At 42.4% G+C, this 20,790-nt stretch overlaps 1 protein-coding gene across 1 annotated transcript in view; it reads left to right on the top strand.

Moving 5' to 3' along the window:
* Positions 1-20,790, top strand: part of SLC4A4 (solute carrier family 4 member 4) — a 174,571-nt gene that overhangs the window by 75,821 nt on the left and 77,960 nt on the right. The window contains exons 4-6 of the mRNA XM_026090087.1: positions 4,964-5,124; positions 6,940-7,119; positions 19,429-19,505. Of these exons, the coding sequence (XP_025945872.1) occupies positions 4,964-5,124; positions 6,940-7,119; positions 19,429-19,505 (418 nt within the window). The remainder of the gene's footprint in view (positions 1-4,963; positions 5,125-6,939; positions 7,120-19,428; positions 19,506-20,790) is intronic.

Here is a 20,790-nt window from a genome sequence, read left to right as displayed (position 1 = left end):
AGTCAGTGAGCAGTCTGGGGCTTTACCTTCCCTATTCCCCCCTCCCACTTTTAACTTTGGGCTTTTCATTTTTCTTTGTTGTAGCTGTGCTAAGCTCTCTCCCCACCTTCCAGTCTAAAGGGCTCCTACTGTGCTCCTAGGTAGCCCTTGTTGTTTGGTTTCCTTAATCTTCTTTACCTGTGATTTAGTGAACCACTCTACCACCWACCCCTTTTCCCCCTTATCTTTCTTTATTTTTACTTGCAGCCACTTACAGAGCCTATTTAAAGGCTTCTCACCTTTTACTCTTTAACTTCTTGCTTATTGGTCTTCCTTTTCTCCCTTTATTGCTTTTCTTCTTTCTTATCTTAGTTCAGTACTTAGATTTCATCATGTGTTCTGCCCACCTCTGCTTTTAACAGCAAATTATGCTTTCCGCTGTCCATATATAGGCATTTGAGAAGACTTTTTAATGAAAATTTGGTAAGGTTTTTTCACAGCTCAGACCTAAATGTTATGTTTCATACCTAGCAGTCTATTTGGGCTCTCCTTTCTAGTATGAATACTGGGAAGCAGTGTTTTCCTTAAGTCCACAAATGTTATCAATCCAGGCTGCTGCTTCATTTCAGGGGTTGTAATACAGAATCGGAGGAGTCGGGCCTAAGGTAGTTCTACTGGTGTTAATCTGATCAGCTTGGTGATATTTGCTGCTGTTTTGGGTCACCCAAACCAGCTTTCAGATCAAAAGGAAGATGTCCCATGTCCTGCATGGCAGATCACACAGCACTTATTTCTTGAGGGACATTTGTCAAGAGCCCTCTGCTTTTAGTTTTGAAGAAACTTGCGGAGGGATAGGCTTGGGCTCTTTGTATTATCAAGTTGCTGCAGAGGAAAAAGAAAGATTTTCTACTCTGGAGATGCTTTCTGTTTTTATGTATTTTTATAGATCTTTACTAGAATTGCTAGGTAGAGMTGTATATGTGATTCTGACTCTCTAAGGATACATGTGCATTTTATATGCTTAAAAGCAGGGACACCCTGCTGAGGCACTGTGCAGTTCCTAAACTTGGCCCGACTCCCTAACGCATGTGTTATTTTGCTGATAGTGACCTTGCATGGCATATGATGGTCCAGAATTTTTCAGTATTTTCCTGAAATGACTTAATCTCGCAAAACCAAACCTACCATAAGCTAGCAAGCAGCTCTTGCTGCAAGTTGGACTGGCTGGAGCTGGCTGGTTCTGCACTCGGGCAGGTAGAGGGGCTGCCAGCTCTGCAGCTTGCCGCAGCTTGTGGCGTGAAGACAGGCTTGAAAGAGAGTGGAAGCTGTCAGGAGCGAGTGTTTGTATTAAAAGGTTTTAGCAACAGTGCTGTCCCTTCCRGGGGTGTTCTGGTCTGTAGAAAAACAGCTGTACATGTCATGGAAAATTTCTAGCAGGAACCTTAAAGATACTCRTTAAAAGATACTTACGGAAGAGAACTTTTGTTGCCCATCTTGGTTCTTGATTCAGCTGAGTCGAGCCGTCTGTGTTGGCAACCCCAGTATAAATGGGCTATAGGTATCCCCCTGCACACGTTGCCATTTTTGAGAGCAGCCCAGGATGCGGCATGACCAGGGTTGGCGGAGGTCAGAGTCCTGCGAGGGCTCCCGTTGCCTCTTAGCCCTGCTGGCGTCCAGCCCTGGTTAACAAGCAGGGGCCTTTTGGGGAAAATGTCCATAGTGTAGACGGGGTTTCACAATGGAGCCCTGTAAATGCATTAGGAACGGAGCAGTAAAAGTGAAGGTTTATTGCTGTTAAAAGGTAACCTGAAGATTTGGGTCACTGAGTGTTCCTTGTTCATTCTGTTGGTGCTTGTAATTAACTTGCTTGGTTTGGATGGAAAAGTCCTTGCACTAGCATGTAAATGTTTGCATTTTGGTGGTAGTTAAAGGATACAGAGCAAACTAGTAAAAAGAAAAGGCCTGAAACCCTACTGGCAGCTAGAGGCCACCAGTCTATTTTGTGGTTCAGCGCAATGGCTTTGGGAACCAAGATGTGTGCACCATAGTGGGGACTCTTCTTCTACAAGGCATGGAGACAACAGAAAGATCATGAGATCTCTATGAAAAGAAATGAAAGGACTGTGGACCAGTGGATTTTTTTTTTTTTTTAGTCTTTTATTATGGTCCTCTTTATTTATATAAACTCTGTCAAACAGTGCATTTCTGTCTCTCACCCCCTTCCTCWTTATACTGTTAGCAGGCCTCCTATGCCACCCTTGTTTGGGCTCTAAAAATTAAAAAAGGCTTCTGCACATGCTGTGTTAGTTGGTAGAGACACCAGACGTCTTCAGAGTCTGTGTACAACCAAAGAGGCCTTAGGCTCCCAGTCAAGCCTTTGGAGCATAGAAAGTCACTCTGGAGGCCACCAAGGGCACTTCTACAAGTGTCTGTCCTTTAGAGCCACTGATGTTGATATGTTGCTGAATTCAGAAGTCCACAGTACCAAGAGAGCCTTACTGGAGCCGTTGGTGTAATTTCCAAGACGCAAGAGGCATAATACAACATGGCTGTCAAAAACAAAATAGAGATGATTAAAATAATTCGACRGCTAATTTTCTGAAATAACAGTGCTGATAATGTTTTGTCCTGAAAAAACACATTGCTGTTGTGCTGCAAGTACTTTTGCTTTCAACACTTGGGAAACACTCTTCTGAGCTGTACAATTCCTAATTCATGCAATAAGAAAGTATTAGCCCTACAGCTGTTTCTTTTGTCCTCTCTGCTCTGATCCTCTGCCTTGCAAGTCCGTCATGTTTTTCCTGTGTTCAGCAGCTGCACATGCAACTTTCTGTGCGTGAGTGAGTTTTTCTGCAGAAGCAGTTAAATGTATAGAAAGCCTCATGGAAGGCATTGCTTAACTAAGTACTAGCGCTGCTTTCCAGGTAAGATGGTCTGCTCTGAGACTTCAAAGGATCTTAAGAATCAAGGGTCTAAAGCTATTTCAAGGCCTTCAGAAGGCATCTTGCTGCCAATGGATTGCCCACTGAAATGGATGGACTTGAACTCTCCCTAGGAAAATATTTATTCTAGGAAGTATAACCTGAAGGAGGATCTATGCAATTGAACTTTAAGGCTGCACTAAATATAACAGCTTATGGTTCAAACAGGTTTTGCAAGTTAAAAATTCTTTTAAGTATTGTGGATCATGGTGAGAAAAGGAGACAAAAGCAAATACTGACAGTTGTGAATAACACACTTTCGCTGCAAATCCAACGCTTTGTAATTTGCAGCCTTTATGATGCTGCACGGTAAACTGCATCTCACTGCGTTGGAGATGCTCTGAGTCTCTATACAACCATAGATGTGTGCACATAGTAGGTATCCCTAGAAATTCCCAGATATGCAGGTGCCCAGCTCCCTTCACTCTCCTAGGAAATACCTCGGTTTTGTGAACTGAACACACCTTCCTTCCTTTGAGATCATATTCGACCCTTGAGCTTGGGTTAAAAAGTTACCTTTAAATAAAAAGTCTCAAATGAGATTTTTGCAGTTTAAAAGCGTAATGGATTAATCCTGAAATAATACATTTTTTCAAGATTAAGTATCGTTTCAGTGGGGTTACTAATATCCTTTTGAACCACTTTGTGAACTTCCTTACCTTTACATATATGTTTTTTGTCTTAATAATCCCCTTATTTTAGTCAATGGAATTTTAATTATGCCAAATATATTAAACTAACATCTTGAGAGAGGAATAAAATGCTCTTCGACTTTGAAATTAATTTATATTAAAACACCCGCCTTTCTCCCTCACCCCCTGCTCATATCACAGTCACAGCTGGTTGCTGGCTCCTGCGTGCCGTGCAGCATGGCCGCTCGGGGGGCTCTGAGCCACCAGCGATGGCCTGCGGGGCCTGCTCTCGCCGGGGGGCCACTGCACTGAGGCTGCCTACTGCAGTCCCTTCCCTCGCAGAGGTTTGCACCTCGCACTTGCCTGCCGTTAGGACACAGTTTTAGGGGGTGGGAAGAATATTTTGCCCAGCACAATATTTAACCTTTGCTCGAATCTTCAACTAAGGAGATGAGCTTTCAGTTTTTTCCAGGCCTGCTTTGCTCAATCATTAAACAGTGGCCGCAGATTGGAGGGAAGCAACAAGCCCCTTAATCTGTGTCTTCGCTATCAAGGGCTCGTTTGCTCCTTTGGGAATGGTTCTCTCCTCTGCGGCTCTCCCTCATGCCAGCCCTTTAGTACTGAGCAGCATTACTCGATGCTGCTGCACGCTGGCAAGGCTACTGAGGTTTGGCAAAGCCCCGATGTTTTTCCTGTAGTCAATAAAAGTCATACCGCCGCAGGCCTACCTGATTCTTTAAATGGTGGCCAGAGCTTTCCAATCTTCTCGTCTGCATTTGAATCCTTGAATGCAAGTCACCGTGTTTCCAGGAGTGCCAGCGTTGCATCCTCTTAGGGAGCTGTGGTGCTCAGCCCCTCGTGCCGCTGGCTGCTTGGTTGAGTTAGCAAGCGCGGCTCTAGCTATTTCACTTTCTGCTGCTCAGCTCTGGCGAAGTAGTGGTAGGGGGCTTGCTTTGCCTGCATTTGGAGTGTCAGGTTAGGGCCGGGGTGTGCGAAGCAGGGAGTGAATTACAGGGTGTCAGCTGAGCTGTTGAAACTGCCTATATATTCCTGGCCTGGAGCAAGCATGAGGTAAACTGTGTTAGTTTAAGTGCTGGTGAAAGCTATTAAAGATAACGTGTTTTATCTTACGTTTGCAGTAAGTTACAAGCAGACACGGAATTATCACTGCTCAGCTGACGCATACCAACTCATTACACCGTCGCAACTTGATCATGGATTTGTGGCCTTGGAGACATGTGGGAAAATCTGTATGCTTGAACTTGTCTGCRTGTTGTGATGGTTGGGCTGTCTTGCTTCTTTCAGAGATGTCTGCGAGGAGCTGAGGGAGCAACAACTTTAACCCATGCTCATTTGTCTGCCTTCTTGTAGGTGGATAAAGTTTGAAGAGAAGGTAGAACAAGGTGGGGAGAGATGGAGTAAACCTCATGTGGCCACATTGTCCCTGCACAGCTTGTTTGAATTAAGGACATGTATAGAGAAAGGCTCAGTAATGCTGGATATGGAGGCCTCTTCTCTCCCTCAGGTGGTGGGTAAGTAAGCTTCCTTGGCTCTTTCCCTAGACTCTTCCCTATAACTTTATCTTTTTATTAAACTTCAAGATTTCCTTTGAAAGTGAGGGACTGAGCATAGCTGCTTTTTCCTCCCTCCCCCCAAAATACCCACAGGCTTCCTCAAATAAAACGTGGAATAACCATGTTGGAAGACCCCAAGCTTTCCACTCCTATTATGGGTGGTAATTCGAGGTAACTCATCCATTTTCAGTGCCCAGTGAAAGTGCTTGTTTTCCTTAAAAGAGCAAAAGAAGTAATCGTTCTAGGAATAACAGGGAAAACTCAAAAGTACGTGGAAGAAGAGAATAGGTAAAAGAAAGGAAGAAAGTTAGAGTTCTTGGGGTATTTTTGCTGCTATAGGTCCAACCTATAAGGACTTACCATCCTTAATCAGAGACAGGGGGATGTCTAGAAAACCTGCAGACTTGGTTTCCAAAATTGTTTAAACGTGATCGATTTGTTGATGTCTAACGGTGACAGGTAGGAAAGTAAAACTCACAGAGCCCTCTTTGTTGACTGGTGTTTTATCAGAAACGTGGGAGGGGAAAACTACTTGCCAGATGGGGAAAGGTAACCTTGATGAGGAAAGACGTGTCATTCTGAAAGAAGCGTTCCAAAAATTACTAATAAAATATATGAACAATAAAAGCTGATGCAAAAACGTCACCTTACAAAGAAAAAAGCTTTTGACAAACATTTTGTGTAACCATACCTACAGGCATATAATCAGTCTTTTCTGAGTTAGGGTGGAAATATTAGGCTTTTTTCACCACAGATATGAAAAGGTATTAGTTTTTAGGCAGCATATAGAAGATGACTTTCTGACTCACTGAATTAGCAAATGCGATGCATGTTCTGCCTCTACTTTCCCCAACTTTTATTATTAGCACAAATAAAAGTTACTGGTAGATGAATAAGAGCTGCCACTTTCCTTTGGGGGACAGCACGTTAACCGAAGTAATAAAGGGAACAATTTAATGTGGAATTTAATGTGCCATAGAGGTTCTTAATAAATCTGGCTACTCTTTTTTTCCTCTGGAACAGAGAAGCAGAAAGGAGAGAATTGATGGAAAACAAGCAGCCTTTGCAATGGTTTGGAAGTTTCTTTTACAGTGCTTCAGTGAAAGGCAAAGCTATGTAATATGTTTTATCCTGTGAAAATGGGTTCAAATTCTGCCTTTTGCAGTTTCTGTCTTTTTTTTTTAGTTCTAAGAGTGAACGATCTAATTAGTTACTCATCTCCAGGACTTTTTTCCTGTAGTTAGATTAAGTTTTACTGGAGACCTGTGAAGCGAACGCAGACCTTGTTGWATATGAAAGAAGTTTTACCGTTATATTTTTGGGAGCATCCTGGAACTCAGATTGTAGCTATAGCTTCTTCACAAAAAAATACTGGTTCAGAGCAGATGCCCCTTTCTGGACTAAAAGCTGTTTTATCCTGGCAGTAGTTGCTTTAAAATCTGCTTAATATATGTATGGAAATAACAGAAGGGTGGGCGTCTTGGTGCAACATGTGTGTGTCAGCGGCTGTCCTGCTGCTGCTGGGCTGAGGGGCTCTGCTGGATGGAAGCGCTTATGTTTCATTTCAAAGGAAATGTTTAAGAGACTTCCACTAAAAATAAATTGGCAAAATCTGGTGGTGGTTTTGAGACAGGAAGGAAAGACTTCAGAATGGTAAGGTGGACTGAAAATTAACAGTCCCTCTCCCCCTGCTCTCTCTTAAGGTGGCTGAATTTTGTTCCTCGTGATTAACGCTCCTTTCCTCTCCCCTACCTCCTTCCTTGCGTGTGACAGAAATGATTGTCGACAATCAGATCGAGACAGGCCTTTTGAAACTAGACATGAAGGACAAGGTCACCTACACGCTGCTCCGAAAGCACCGGCACCAGACCAAGAAGTCCAACCTGCGCTCTCTGGCTGACATTGGGAAGACCGTCTCCAGTGCAAGTAGGATGTTTACCAACCCCGATAACGGTAATACAGAGGCTAACTGGCTATAGCCTTCCGTGTTAAAGCAACCCACAAAACTCGCCTGCCAAAAACTAACTCCCTAGCCATGACGACGCTTTTTCTAACCCACAATTAGCATAGCAAGACCCGTGCTGATAACTCCTCAGTGGTGGGCTCTGAAGGCTGCTTTGGCCGTGGCACATTGCTCTAACCCTATCTTCACTGGACGGAGCGGGAGAGGAGGCAGGTGTCAGGCAGCGGGATGCGGTGGTCGTGGGCGATGCTGAGCAGAAGGCGTAGAGGCACTCTTGTGGCTGGTGTGTAGGAGACGACTTAGGAACAACATTGGAAAAGACAGATTTAGAAAAAACTCCAACCATGCCTGAAACCAAATGGCTGATTGTCTGAAATGTTTATACCGAGGCAAAAGTTTCGTGTGCGTTCGATTTTGGTAACAGATGGTGTCCRTGACACTCTTAATCAAAAATGTTGATGGGAGTTATATGATCCAGCTTGCATTTTATTGCCGTATAATCATTGTCCAGTGTGGGTAAAGCTGATTTCCATCTTGCTTTATTCATCCTAAAACTGTTCTGTGGAGTATGTTTTGTGTATGTCTCTATTTCTCTTTAAAAATGCCATGTATATGGTGGTGTCTGTATAAACGTATTTGTGTGCACAGATGCAGAGAGTTATAGAGGCCTTGACTCTGCACTTAATCATGCATTGAGATTTGCAATCTTTTTATTTGAGGTAATCAAAAAAGAGGATGTTTTAAGCCTATTGTGGCTTGCAGTTCTGTAAACTGCCTCATGTGGCAGTATGAAAACTTGTTCAAAAGTCACTATTTTGAAATACCTAGAAGTGAAAGCAAGCTGATATTAATGTTACTGCATTTGAGGCCTCTTACCTTTCTGTGTTCTGCTTCTAAAACTCACCCTAACATCTCTCCCTATCATATTGCAGTTCTTTATTAATACTTCCTACTTTTTATTGTCCTTTGCTTTTGCGACAGGTGTGTATGTGCATGTGAAGAATATTTATGGCTCTTGATGATGCATCTTCCCATGTWCCAGTGGCTTGATAATGCTGAGATTAAACAGATAACACAAAGGCACAGTAAAATGAGTCAAGGGAACGCGCTAGAGGTGAACCTTTTCAGGGAGTATCTGTGCAGGGGTCCAGTGGAACAAAGCAGGGGACTGGGCTTTGAACAGCACTGTAAAAAAAAGTTACAGTTGGGCTAAATTCACAGTCTGGGAAAGGAACTGCCAGCACTGGCAGATGAAGTTATTGGTGTGTGCTAAAGACGGGGAGGCTGTTGCAGAGCCCCTGCAGTGACTGGAAAGGCGCTCTCAGGCRTTACTTGCAGTGGTGTGTGCACGTATTAATTAATTWATTTATTCATTTATATTTATATACTGGTTACTGCCTCCATGACTACTACTTTCTCTGAGCCTTTGAAAGAAAGGGTGAACAGGCTTGGCCTAGAGTATGGGGGGCAGAATTTAAGACAGCTGGGTCTTTAGCATGCATCACTCTGAGGTTTCAGTCTCCCTATGTGCGAGGTAGGTGATGCAGTCGCTTCTTGGCTCCAGCCCACAGCCACTTTCCTAAAGGTAGGCACAGTGACACTGAGTGTTACAGTAACACCAAGTGTGGTTTTCAGGCTAGCCCATGGTGCGTTTCTGATTGCACAGTCAGACCAAACTGTGGTCATGGTACTATAGTACRTAGTACATAAAACTATTTAGATGGTCAACTCTTGGCTGTTGGCTCTGTGTTGGGGGAATGATATGCTTAACTCATCAAATTTAGTGTTTTCCTCTGTCAGTGATTTCCTCAGGGTTAGAAATGTAAAGCAACCTGTAGGATTGACTGCATGACATTGTTACAGTTGGTGTCTCCTTCAGACCCAACAAGAGTCTAACTGAAGGGAAAGGGGTAAAAATGTGCTCTATTTACAATGTGCATCTGCCTTCTACCTCTGCGTTGCATCTATTTTTGACTGCACCATATGCTTGTAACAGCCGCCTCTTTTTTTTGGCAGCTGGTCGAGTTCTTCCTTTCTGCAGTAAGAGTCATTCATTGAGGAGCCAGCAAAACCTCAGGGTGCTAAAGACAAATTAAAAGTTACTTAGAATGTCAGTGAAGGTAAACCATGCACAGTGCATTATTTCACTGTACTTCAGATGATAAGTCCTGGCTCTTTGCTGTACAGAGCCAAATTTTCAGTGCTGGTTTTAACGTGATTGTCCTGGGGGGGTGACACTGGCAAGGGACGTATAAGTACTCCCTCCAGCGCATGCTTATTTTTCGTGGCTTAGGGCATCCTTTGCTCAGGTTCTACGCGGCTTAGTTTTTCATTCATTTCTTTTTCTCATTTGAAGGGACTGTGTGGGCCCTGTCTCTATCAGACTGATTCTCAAGAAATTCTTTCTTGGCTTTGCTTAGCCTGCTGGCTGACCTTGAACCAGTTCTTTCATGTTGTTTTGCCCCTGTTTCCCCACCTAGGATATTTATATGTTATAGCAATATATAATGCATTATGTTTCATGACAGCTTTGAGACTTAAGGAGGAAGAGACATATACAAAGGGAAATATTTTATGAATAGTTGTTATTGGTATTTATTATTTACACTTTAATGAAAAGGTAACTCCAGAACGTATTTCACTGAGATATACTGTGTTCCCTGGAGTTCAGTGAGTGCTTCTGAAGGCAGAATTTGTTCTTTAGACAGATAAAAATTTAATGAAGCCAACAGGAGTGCAGCGCTCTCTCACCATGGCTAATAACAATAATAAAAGTGCCGCCAGCCCCAGGTGCTCACAAATTTCCCTAGAGTTTCTTTCCAGGTAGATATTTGCTTTCAAGTGCTACCCTTCATTTTGGTGTTAGCAAAACGTTCATATAATATTCCTGGTGCACGCAGGTCAGTGTGAATGGCAGTCCCTCAGGACACGGGACCTGTGCACTGCTTGCTTCTTACCTCTGGGTAGTAGCTTTACAGGCTGATATATTTAGAAAGCAGCTTGGCCTTCTGTTCAGCTGGCATTTCCTGCCCTTGGTAAAATGGGTAACTTCTCATCTTTAGTCCACCCTAAAACACGTGGATGTAAATTATGAAGCACAGTGCTAATTTAGCTTACGCAGTTATTGCGTGTTCATTAAAGGCTGTTAATAAGACAGCATCTGCTGACGCTTAACTAGACTATGCAATACTTAGGTTAAAAAATGTTATTTACCTTACTGGCTCTTACTGGGCAATCACAGTTTCTTTGGAACCTGTGAATTTGGTGTATATCTAATTATATTAAGCTATTTTTGAACACATTTACTTGGGAAACACCTCTGCATAGTGTCATTACAATGGATTCTGTCTGCTAGTGATTTTCCTCCTTTTTTTTTTTCAAGGAAAGTTATAGTTAGATTTATWCACAAATTAAATAATGATAAATTTCTTCAAGGGTATTTGTGAGATCTTAAATCTGGAAACATCCAAGGGCCATGGTCCTCAAAAATGTTTAGATTCCTGTATCTCACTTATTTCAGAGTAAGTAAATGACTACGTTAGATGTTCTAAACTTTTCTGTGTTTCTTACCTTTATGATAAACTTTCTATAAACTACTGCTCTGTCATTACATTTATTCATAATTAGAACTTTTCAAGAAGTTTTGAATGTGTCCTAAGATATTCTTCATGCATAAGGGTAAATTAGCAGAAGTTGCTAAGACTTTAGTCTTGGAAAAATTAGCATATTTYCACTTTGTTGTGTATTGTTGTCAAGTCAGCTGAGCTTCTCTATGAAACAGTTAAGCATGTGGCTATTGCCATGCTCTTAGTTTATCTTCTCGGATTCTGGTCTCAGTGTTTGGAGTTGACGTGATACATGAATGAGCCCTATGCAGTTTTATGAAATGCATGTAGAAATTCAGCAACCGAAGAAATGCTGCTTTTCAGAGGTGACCGGGAGGGTAGATACTCGCCTCCCGCCACTGCAGTGCCCGATTCCTGATGGTCTCCAGCCACTCTCTGGGCACGGGAAGACCCCATCTGGCACGACTGTATCTCTGTGGCCAGTGGTCACACAGGCATCCTGTTCTCAGCTCTTTTATTTCACCGYTGTTATTGAAGCCAGACTAAGTGGCAATCAGATTGGCAGAAACACTGAACTTGAGAGTGGTAAAGCTTTTTATTCGTAACTGTGTCATAAAGACTGATATTGCATCTTGCCCAGTGATCATGTTTGTAAGAAGATATTTCCTTAGAAATCCTTTTGTCATTGGGWAAGAAATTGTGCAAAAGATGACAATTTGCTGTGTGCTGTTTGATGGAGGAGAATAAATCAATGTGTTTCTTTGCTGTCCCTTGAGCAGGATACAGATGATTATCAAAAAGCCGAGCAGACAAAGCTGTACTACGTAATTCCTAAAAGTTACTTTTACAAAGACACTGTCCTTTTTGTTTCTTTTTATTGATAGAAAGCTGTGAGATGTCTGATATGTTCAACAAGGAGTTTCAGAAGCATTTAAATTGAACTCCTGCGTGTTTTCTTGGCAGAGGTGCACTAGCGCGTCCTGTGTTGTTAACTGCCTTTCTAAGAGTTCTGGGTGTTAATTCAGACGTGTCCTTTTGTGGCGCAGAATACAGCATTTGAAGTGAGCCCCTGCAATAAATAATATACAGACAGAAGGCCATCCAGCAGGCTTTGGCCATCTGGCACACCTTTGGACTGTAATGTAGAGCTCCCATTGATTTGTCCCTCTATAAAAGGAGAAGGATGTTCACCGTTCCTTATTCAGGTGCCTGAGGACTGTCTAATAAAAGTTCWCCGGTACTTTGATGATGAAATTTGCTATGCAGTGTGTGTTTTAGATATTGTTATTTAGAAGAGAGCTGCGAGTTTTCTGCTTGCCAGCATTTTGCTTAACTTAGGYGCATGAGAGCCATTGGCACAAGCGTTGCAGAGTAGTGATCAAATCATAATAAAAACAAGCTGTCAAAGGCTGTAGAGAGCTGGGGTGTGTTTGTGTGCAGGGATTTAACCTTTGTAGATAATGGCATGCTACCCATCACTGTGTGAATGGTGTCTGTGCTGTCCAAACACCTAATGGATGTTGTACAGAGAAGAGGCAGGAGGCGGTTATTTATTTTTGCTGTGCTGACAGAGTAGTTTGGAAAYACTTGAGTTAAAATAACAGTTATGCTGTCTGCAGCGCATTAGATGATGCGCTGAGAGTGTGAAAGCTAGCAATAGCTGAAAACTTTTCCCCTCTAAAGTTCTTATTCTACATGAGAATGCATCTTTACTCTATCAAGTGTTTTTCACACAAACTGCATCGCAGGTGCCTTTAGAGAGTTGAATGATACAATGGCAGTTAAATAGTAATAGCAGAGGAGGAGAGAAATTAAGCCAGAAATAAGATGTTCTCAGGGGACACTGGAAAAAAAAACAACCAGTTTATTTAGCTGTTTGCATTATTTGAAGCATTACAAAATAGGGTATGCCTTTTCAAGCCCTAATTTTGGTGTTTATATGGTCAGGATATTCAAAATTGGCTCTTACAGGGAAGTGACCTGATTTTTTTTCAAAAGCAGTGTGTGTCTGCCATTCTTATTTCCTGCCCGTGCTCGGGACGGCTCAGCACAACTGAAATTGCAGCTACTTTATTTAGTTGCTTGAAGTCTGGTTCTACGATGCCTGAATTTCAGGCACCTAGAATTAAAAATTTGCCCCAAACCTGCTGAATGAACCCTGAAAGCTGAAGCTACAGAGGAGATTTGGTGCTCCAAATGAGCAGGCTTGGTTCTTCTGTCCCTGACCTCTGCAGAAAGGTGCGCTTGTGTGCATAACTGCRAGTGTTCAAAACCTCTGCCTCCTACCTCGCTTGCTTGTGCAATTGCTTGAGCGTTTTTCTCTTTCTTTTTTTTTTTTTTTTGACTTTTCCACTTTGCTCTCTTCCTCCTCTCTGCTGCTGCTGCTGCTGTCTCCTGCTTGCACCGCCAAAGCACGCAGCCCGCTTGAGAGCTCCGTGCCCTGCCTAGCGACGCGCATGCTGGATGATGAGATCCGAGTGCGGCGCAGCCCCAGTGTGGGATGGCTCAGTAAGTCCCGGGGTGCGGGCGAGGGGGCTGGGGTACTGCACTKGCTTGCGGGAGTTTAGAGGAAGAGGAGCGGGTAGCTCTCAGCAATCAAAGTTTCTTAATGCTTGCTGCTTTATTAATAGTGGGAGGATTGGAAATCCGCTCCTCGTGGCATGGCTGCTGCTCCGGCTGTCCCCRTGTTACCCCCACTCTCCCCGCACTGTGCTCTCTTTCACTCCGTTTTCACAATTGCTTTTTGTAGTGGAGAAACAGGTAGCTCAGCTGCACTCCCATTCAGGCGGTGGTCTCTCTCCTAACCCACCCAGCAGAATTTAATGCATGTGTTGATGTATCCTTTGGCTGTCAGAAGGTTTTCATTAATTTTGCCACCAATGCRGTATTAGAAATAAAACAAGCTTAAATGTTTTAATTTCCATATAAAYTAAATGCAAAAATAAGCTCCCTTTATCACACGGCTAGCAGGCCCTGCCAGCTTTGTGTCTCAGTGGTGAGCTGGGCTTGCCTTGGGCCCCGACCCTCTCCCGTTATCCTTTTGAGAGTATTGCTCCTTAGCAGCCCTGCACATCGCAGAGGACTGTGCTGTTCCCACAGAAAGGCACAACTCACTGCGCTGATGGCAGAGAGGCTCTTTACCAGCCATCGCAATATCTAGAAATCTGAATTTCAGGCTATTTACTATGAAGGGAGCCTATTAGTAGAATGAGATAATAACATGGAGGTGTTTGGATTATCACCTTACTTTTTGCACCAGCACTGCATTGAAYGCAGTCCAGGAAGAGGCTTGCATTGCCTTTGCTGGAGAGACAGTAATGCAAATTAGGCCTGAGTCAGGAAATGATCCTTAGTTAGCAAACTGTGGAAAGTTTCTCAGAAGTGGTATTGCTGGGCTTTCCATAGAGGCTGAGATCGCCCTGTGACACTGTAATCTCCAAACAGCCGCGTCTGCTGCAGTTTGTCCTTATGGGCAGGCTGTTACACTAAAAAACTGACCATTTGACATGTCCTTGCTGGCTTTGGGTCTTCAAAGGGCRCACAAGGGTTAGGCAAGTGAGTTAGGTGGGATTTAGGCTGTGCAGATCTGGGCCATAGTGTCTACACAGCTAAATGGCTTTTGATAGAAAAAGTACAGRCAGGTTTGCACATGCTGCATCTTGTAGCTCTAGTTATGCTTGTCTGCAGCCCTGACTTTGCTTGGCCCTCACTGTACATTCAGGGATGTGGAGATAATTTTGAATATAAGTGGRGGCACTGTCAAGTTTCTCAGGTCAGCAAAGCTGCTTAAAGGTGGTAGGTGTAGTTTCTAGTYGGTGTTTTAAAGACCATCAAAGACAGTACAGAGTRGGAGAAGTATACTTGAGGACCTTGTAAAGCTTCTTCTGAAGATGATATGCACAGACACCAAACTTGAGGAGAAAGCAGTCACACTGCACCCTCAGAAGATTTTGGCTGTCTACATTAAGTGTAAAATTGAATGAATCAAATATGAAAATATGAAATATTTCAAATCRAATATGAAAAAATGAATCAAATGAATCAAATATGATTTGAGAATTTRATATGAATCATCCTTAACCCAAAAGCTCTGTGTAAGTCAGGCTTATGAGACACTTTCTACCTCCAAAGAACAAAGASCACTTTTTAGACTTTTGGTACTCCGATCTCTTAATGCAAGGCCACTCTGATGACTGAAGAGTGGAGTGAATAAGGTCTGTGTGCTGTGCCAAGTGAAGCRAGGAGGAAAGGCTTTGATCTCACTTGTTAAATATAGTGTCATGATTAAAGGCCCTGAATAGGTAAGCYTTGGCACTTCCTGGTCACACCATGCCTAAGTTTTGTCCCAAAACTTAGTCTTCATAGATACAGACGAAGGGATTGTGATTTCCTTGAAAATGGAGAATCCCATTTATTTTTTGTTTGGAATTTTTTGTACCCATTWCTTCCTAACTTCCAGTATGGGAGACTTGCATGACTATTTTTTATTGTGTGCTGGAGGTAGAGTTTACAGGCTCTAATGCCCTGTAGTATTTTCAAAGTAGAGGGGATTTCTCTTACAGGCAGTTATTTTTGGAAAATCATAGAGTTGTTTGTGCTGTACAGTCCTCTGTAGTGTGGGCAAAGTTACAGGGGGCAGCATGACGTGATGGCAGAGGAGRCAGCAGACCTCTGTGAAAAGAAGTTCATAAAGTGCAGATAAATGCCCTGCAGTAAACCCTGGAAACCAAGGTTGGCAGGTGTCCCTGTGCGTAAGGGGCCRCCTGTATTCACCCCTCTATTTGCGGTCGGTAGCCTTGGCTACTGAGTTTAGCCAATGGCAGGTGGAATTGGCTGAGTAGTGCTTGCGGGAGTATGCAGGTTGAAGCAAATGTGTTGAGGTTAGTGATGTTTCCTTGCAAAGTGGTCAGGAGACTTTCTGAACCTGGTCTCTGACTCTGGTAAATGGCTGTTAGCAGTGGAGCTAGAGTTATGGTAAAGTGCTCACACCTCTTTATGGGGTTAACTCTCAGAAACAAGCCCAGGTGCCGAGTTTGGCTTTCTCCCTAGGGTCATGTCCTTCTGCCTGCTAAGAGCTCTGTCAGTGCTTGAAATAAGAGCACTATCACACAACACTTTCAAGGCAGTTTGTTTAGAGAGTACATCAGAGCAATGCTGTATTGCTGGCTAGGGATTTATGGGAAAGAGGGGGAAACTCATGATCCAAAGCTTTCTAACTGACAAAAAGAGTTTCTTTAGAGCCCTGCACCCTGAGGTTCCTGCATCATGTTGTACAAACAGCGTTTTGCCTGGTGTCCCTCGCTTCTAGGCTTCATACATTTGTCCTTGTTCAGCCCTGTAGCGGTAGTGTTGCTGTAGCTGTGATGGCTTAAGAGTATAGGCAAGGTCGTGTTTGTAGGGAAGTGTAGTATCTTTATTAGCTCAGTGGATACAACTGGAAAAAAACAGACAAGCTTTTTGGCACATCTGTCTCCTCACATCTGGAACAGAAATGGGAAACCTCAAGCAGAGTATGCATTGAGAATAGTTGCTCTGAGTTTGATTAGGTTATGTTGATCAGGTCAGGAAATGGAGAGAAAAGGTAATTGGCATCTGTGAGGCAGAAGAGGCTGTTACCAAGAGGTGATAAAGTCATTAGCCACTTCCTCTAGAAAGAAAGGTAATTATCTCCTAAGGAACATTCAGTCTGGGATGTCTCATAAACAAAGCAAACAAACTTGTAACCTGGAAAAGTATCAGCTTTGAAAGCTATGGACCCTCGCTATGGTCTGTTTACTCCAGAACTGGACCTAGAAATTTGGACAACCACCAAAGCAGTCTGCAGAAAATGAAGACAGACCTTCAGCAGATGCCTTTCTCTACAGCTACGTAGTGCAGCTCTTCTGAATAAAATGCATTAAAATGGAAGTAAACAACGGTATAAAATAAAACCATTAATGTTTTCTACACTTTCCCCAAAACTTTTTGGAAGCCCTGCTTAGTTTCTTCTCAGTGGGAGACATTAGCCAGTATCAGGGCTCGGAAGTATCAAACTAAGATTTGAACAAGAGAAAATGTAGCTCTGCAATGCTCTCTTTCTCTCTGCATCAGATACACTGGTTTGTGCGAGTTGTTTATCAGCCTCATGCAGATGGGCAGTGTGGGATATGCAGCTCTGAGACCAGCCCACAACTGTTCCCATCTCTGCAGGTCTCTGAACTTCTCCAGATCTGTTTAACTCTGCTGAATGCTTTTTTGTTTCATTTCTCTCACTCAGTAGCACTCAGGTCAACTGATAGAAGCTTTGCTTTGACTCACTGAGCTGCATGAAAGCAATTATCAGTGTGAACAAGCTTCACATTAAAAAAAAAAAAAAAAGTGCTTCCCTGTCTCTTGGTTTGATTTTATTGGCTCAGATTTGCAAAACACCCATGTGTTTCTCTGCACAGAACTTCAATCTTTAATTTTAATCCATGAGTTCATTATATACTTGTCAAAGATTTCCCAGAATTGGCAGTTTCTTTGCAATCTTTAAAAGATAATTAATTGCACAATACATTAAAACCTAGGGATTTTTTTTTAATAATGGACTTAAAGATTCCAAGAATCTGTTTTTATTTTGATTTTTTTCCATCTGTGCTCTTTACCAAATATTTCTTAAATATTAGTTCATAACACAGAAGGTGTTATGAACACCTTTTTAGAAAAGCAAAGTAATATGTACATTGTGTAATAGATGCTAGCACATTTGATCACTTTTTTCCTGTTTTATTTATGCATTGTGTATCTCCTACCTACAGGTTTCACATCAAACACATCGATCAAAATTTATAAACATTGTGAAGTCTGGCTTGCTAATAATTAAATGGGAGACTGGTTAAGATTATATGTATCTTGAACCAGTCTTACAAGTGGCATTTCTCGTTCCATGAGTAGACATTTTTGTAAAAACTTCATAGAGCTAGGTGAGTCTYGCATCTGGTTCAGAATGACAACGGGTGGTAGGAGAAGCTGGATCCCCCTTTTAGAATATCGAACTGGGCTTTGCTTTTGCTGTGCTTTTCTTTCCTGGATGTGGTGGTAACACACGGCATGTATATTGTGATTCAGTGTCTTATAACAAAGAATACTGTAGGTCTACCTCCACATACACTGAACGTATTGGAAAGAAAATCCAACACTGGGTGTCCAAATCKTCTTCTCACTACTCCTTCTTTTGCTCAGTATGCATAGTGGGGTACTGTTGTTTTTAAATGGTGGTATTCATCAGTTCATAAAAGATGACTTATGTTATAACATGAGCTGTGGATATTCAGCAGCATTGGAATGACTGAGCAAAAACATTAATGGAGATATTCTGAAGAGCTCAGTAGTAGACTTGTGTCCTGTATRGAGAGACCAGATTTGTTTTCACTGGGAGCTGATGAACACTGACGATTTGGCCTTTCATTATATGAATATCTAACCATAAGTTTCATCAATGTTGTCTTGAAACATCCTAACCTAGAAATACCTCAGAAGTTGGGAAATGCCTCTGTGCCAGCTTTCTTGAGTATTTTCTCTCTTTCCAGTTATGTTCATGGTCAGAAACTCTGTGATAACAGCTCCTGTTGTTCTGCTTCTGGTTCCAACAAGAGTGGGCGAGAAGGGATGGAAAAATTTCAGAACAAAAGAAAATGCATGCTGATTGCTGGGGTTTAGAATATTGTATCCATCCCAGCAGTCCCCTTTTTTGCTATTCTTTTGATTTTTCTTTTTGATTCTTCTTTTGCTATTCTTTTGATTTTTCTTTCTTCTGATTATGGCTATTTCTGGTTTCTTCAGTTTTAACTATAAAGGCTTTTAGTGGGATTGTAGAAGTGAATTCTGAAATCATGATTTTTTTCCAAGTTCTTTAGAACTAYTTTCATGTAATTCTACTTCAGTTCTACTTCAGTCTACATAAGAATAAGTAGGAAAAGTAGTCCATAAGGGAGCATGCRGCTCCTGTCTAGCTGTTTTCCAGTGCTTGAATGTCATTGTGTCGGGCTTAGAGATGAATAGTTGATCTTTGAAAGGGAAACGGAGGTTACCTATTTCCTCTGTTTGCCTCTGTGCTTTTCTTTGTCTCTCCAGAGTATCTGGTGTCAGGARTTGTTGACTTTAGGCCTACCAATTCGGTGCACGTGTCGTTTTGCTCAGTAAACCCCTAGGGTTCATGGATTTAATTAACAAGATTGCTTGTAGAAAGGTAGATTCTTATTAAATAGAATTGGCTGTTTTGGAAGACCACGACCTGCCAAGCTTCCTCATTGCATGAGCTGCATACCCAGTCTTGTACGCTGAGGACYGTAGGGCAGATACTGGCTGTGTAGGAGAGCTAAGAGGAATGGTTCAGAGGTAGCAGTGACCATGAGGGTCCCACTGCTCTATTGCAGAATGGGTTTGTAACCGGGTCCCTGGGTGACCCAGCAGCATCAGCCTCAGCAGCCAGTTKCTGGTTTGTTTTTTCCCACAGCCAGGAATTATGAAAGGTCTTAGACTKTATTGCTGTCCTAAAGGTTGCAGGAATGCTGTGGATCAGAAATGATGAACCATTAGCATCTTTCTATCCTATGTGCCACGTGAAGTTAGAGAAAGCAGCCTGTCAGGGTCTCACATTGCCCATGTGAACCTCCCTTGTGCAAGGAAAGGTGTTGCTGTAGCCTGAGCCTCTGTGTTCTTCTTACAGGATTGAAACAGGTCTTCTAATTGGTGTTGACGTTGTTCTTACAGGCAGTCCAGCCATGACTCACAGAAACCTGACCTCCTCAAGTTTGAATGACATCTCTGACAAGCCTGAGAAAGATCAGGTAAGCTGCACATTTGGACTTCCCTTGATGGTGTATACGGTTAGAAGCTGGATGTTTGGAGAGGGAGCCTTTGTACTGTCAGACCGAAGCAGATGCAATGGGCAAGCAGGGTGAGTTAAGTTTTTCAGAGTCCTGTTACTGGATCCTTCACTTCCTAAGCATCAGCCTCCAAAGAAGCAGGTTAAACTCACAAAGTCTGAAGCAAGTTCTGCCATGTACAGAAGCTGCCTGGTAACCTGCTGATACCAGTGAGAAGGGAATGCACAACATCCAGCTTTTGATATATTTTCTGATCCTCTTCCTGCTAAAAACAGGGTCTTTGTTTCAACTGGGGCCCCRTGGCACTGTGCAGTAGCTGCGGTTGTGCAGCACTCCACGACATGCATTCACAAGGGAGATGGGATGGAGCAGGAGCATTTAAGGGAATGTGTCCCCCCTACATCAGGTGTCCTAATAAAAGATGTTACCTCGCCCTGTGCAACTGTGCATCACTTCAGAAATGCAACTTTAATAAAAGGTGACAGCAGAAGAACAGCTTCAAAGTGAAGATGAATTATAAAGTTAAGTTGAAATTGGCCTGTAGTGCCCAAAGAAATGAGCTCTTTCTTACCAGTTGCCATGAATTTGACTAATTTCTCAGAACAGGGCAATGCTTATGGTGTATCGCACGGGCTTTCTTTGTGTGTGCTCTCACCATTTCTRAAAGTTTGAGTCTGAGGGGTAGGAGTGAGTTTATTTTTACTCTAGTGTCTGAATAAGGTTTCTGTGCAAGTTGCAAAAACTCTTTATCTTGGTTTTAAAAAGGGGGTTATTCTCAAAACACGACTGTTTCTTTCAGAGCATCTTTTTTTCTGTCCTTCAGTGTTCTTTAGTCCCATGGTTATTTTCAATGCAAATGGGAGTTACTTTGGAAAATTATTTGGGTAACACAGTGTATACTGGCCAGTTGAGAATGACTCTAATCCTTCAAATGATAGCTGGTTGCAATCTTTAAGTGCAACTCTGCTGTATAGCGACACAGCAATGTCATCCKTGTAGAAAAAAAAGTTCAGAGTAATTAAATGTGGTAAAACTATTCTTCAGTCTGCTCCCTCTGTCCTTTCTCCGTCTCTTGGCATGTGATTTATGCTACTGTTACTTCCCTCTTCTAAAAAATATAAATGCATTATCTTCCCATTTGGTATGTGATAAATCCATGCAAAAGGAGGAGACGGCTGATAAGAAAATAAACATCATAATGCTGAATGTGCAAAATAAATATGACAGAAATWAAAAAAAAAATTTC

This window comes from Apteryx rowi, unplaced genomic scaffold (genome assembly GCF_003343035.1).
Source record: "Apteryx rowi isolate R43461 unplaced genomic scaffold, aptRow1 scaffold_85, whole genome shotgun sequence".
Classification (NCBI taxonomy): domain Eukaryota; kingdom Metazoa; phylum Chordata; class Aves; order Apterygiformes; family Apterygidae; genus Apteryx; species Apteryx rowi.
This window is presented reverse-complemented; position numbering and strand designations above follow the sequence as displayed.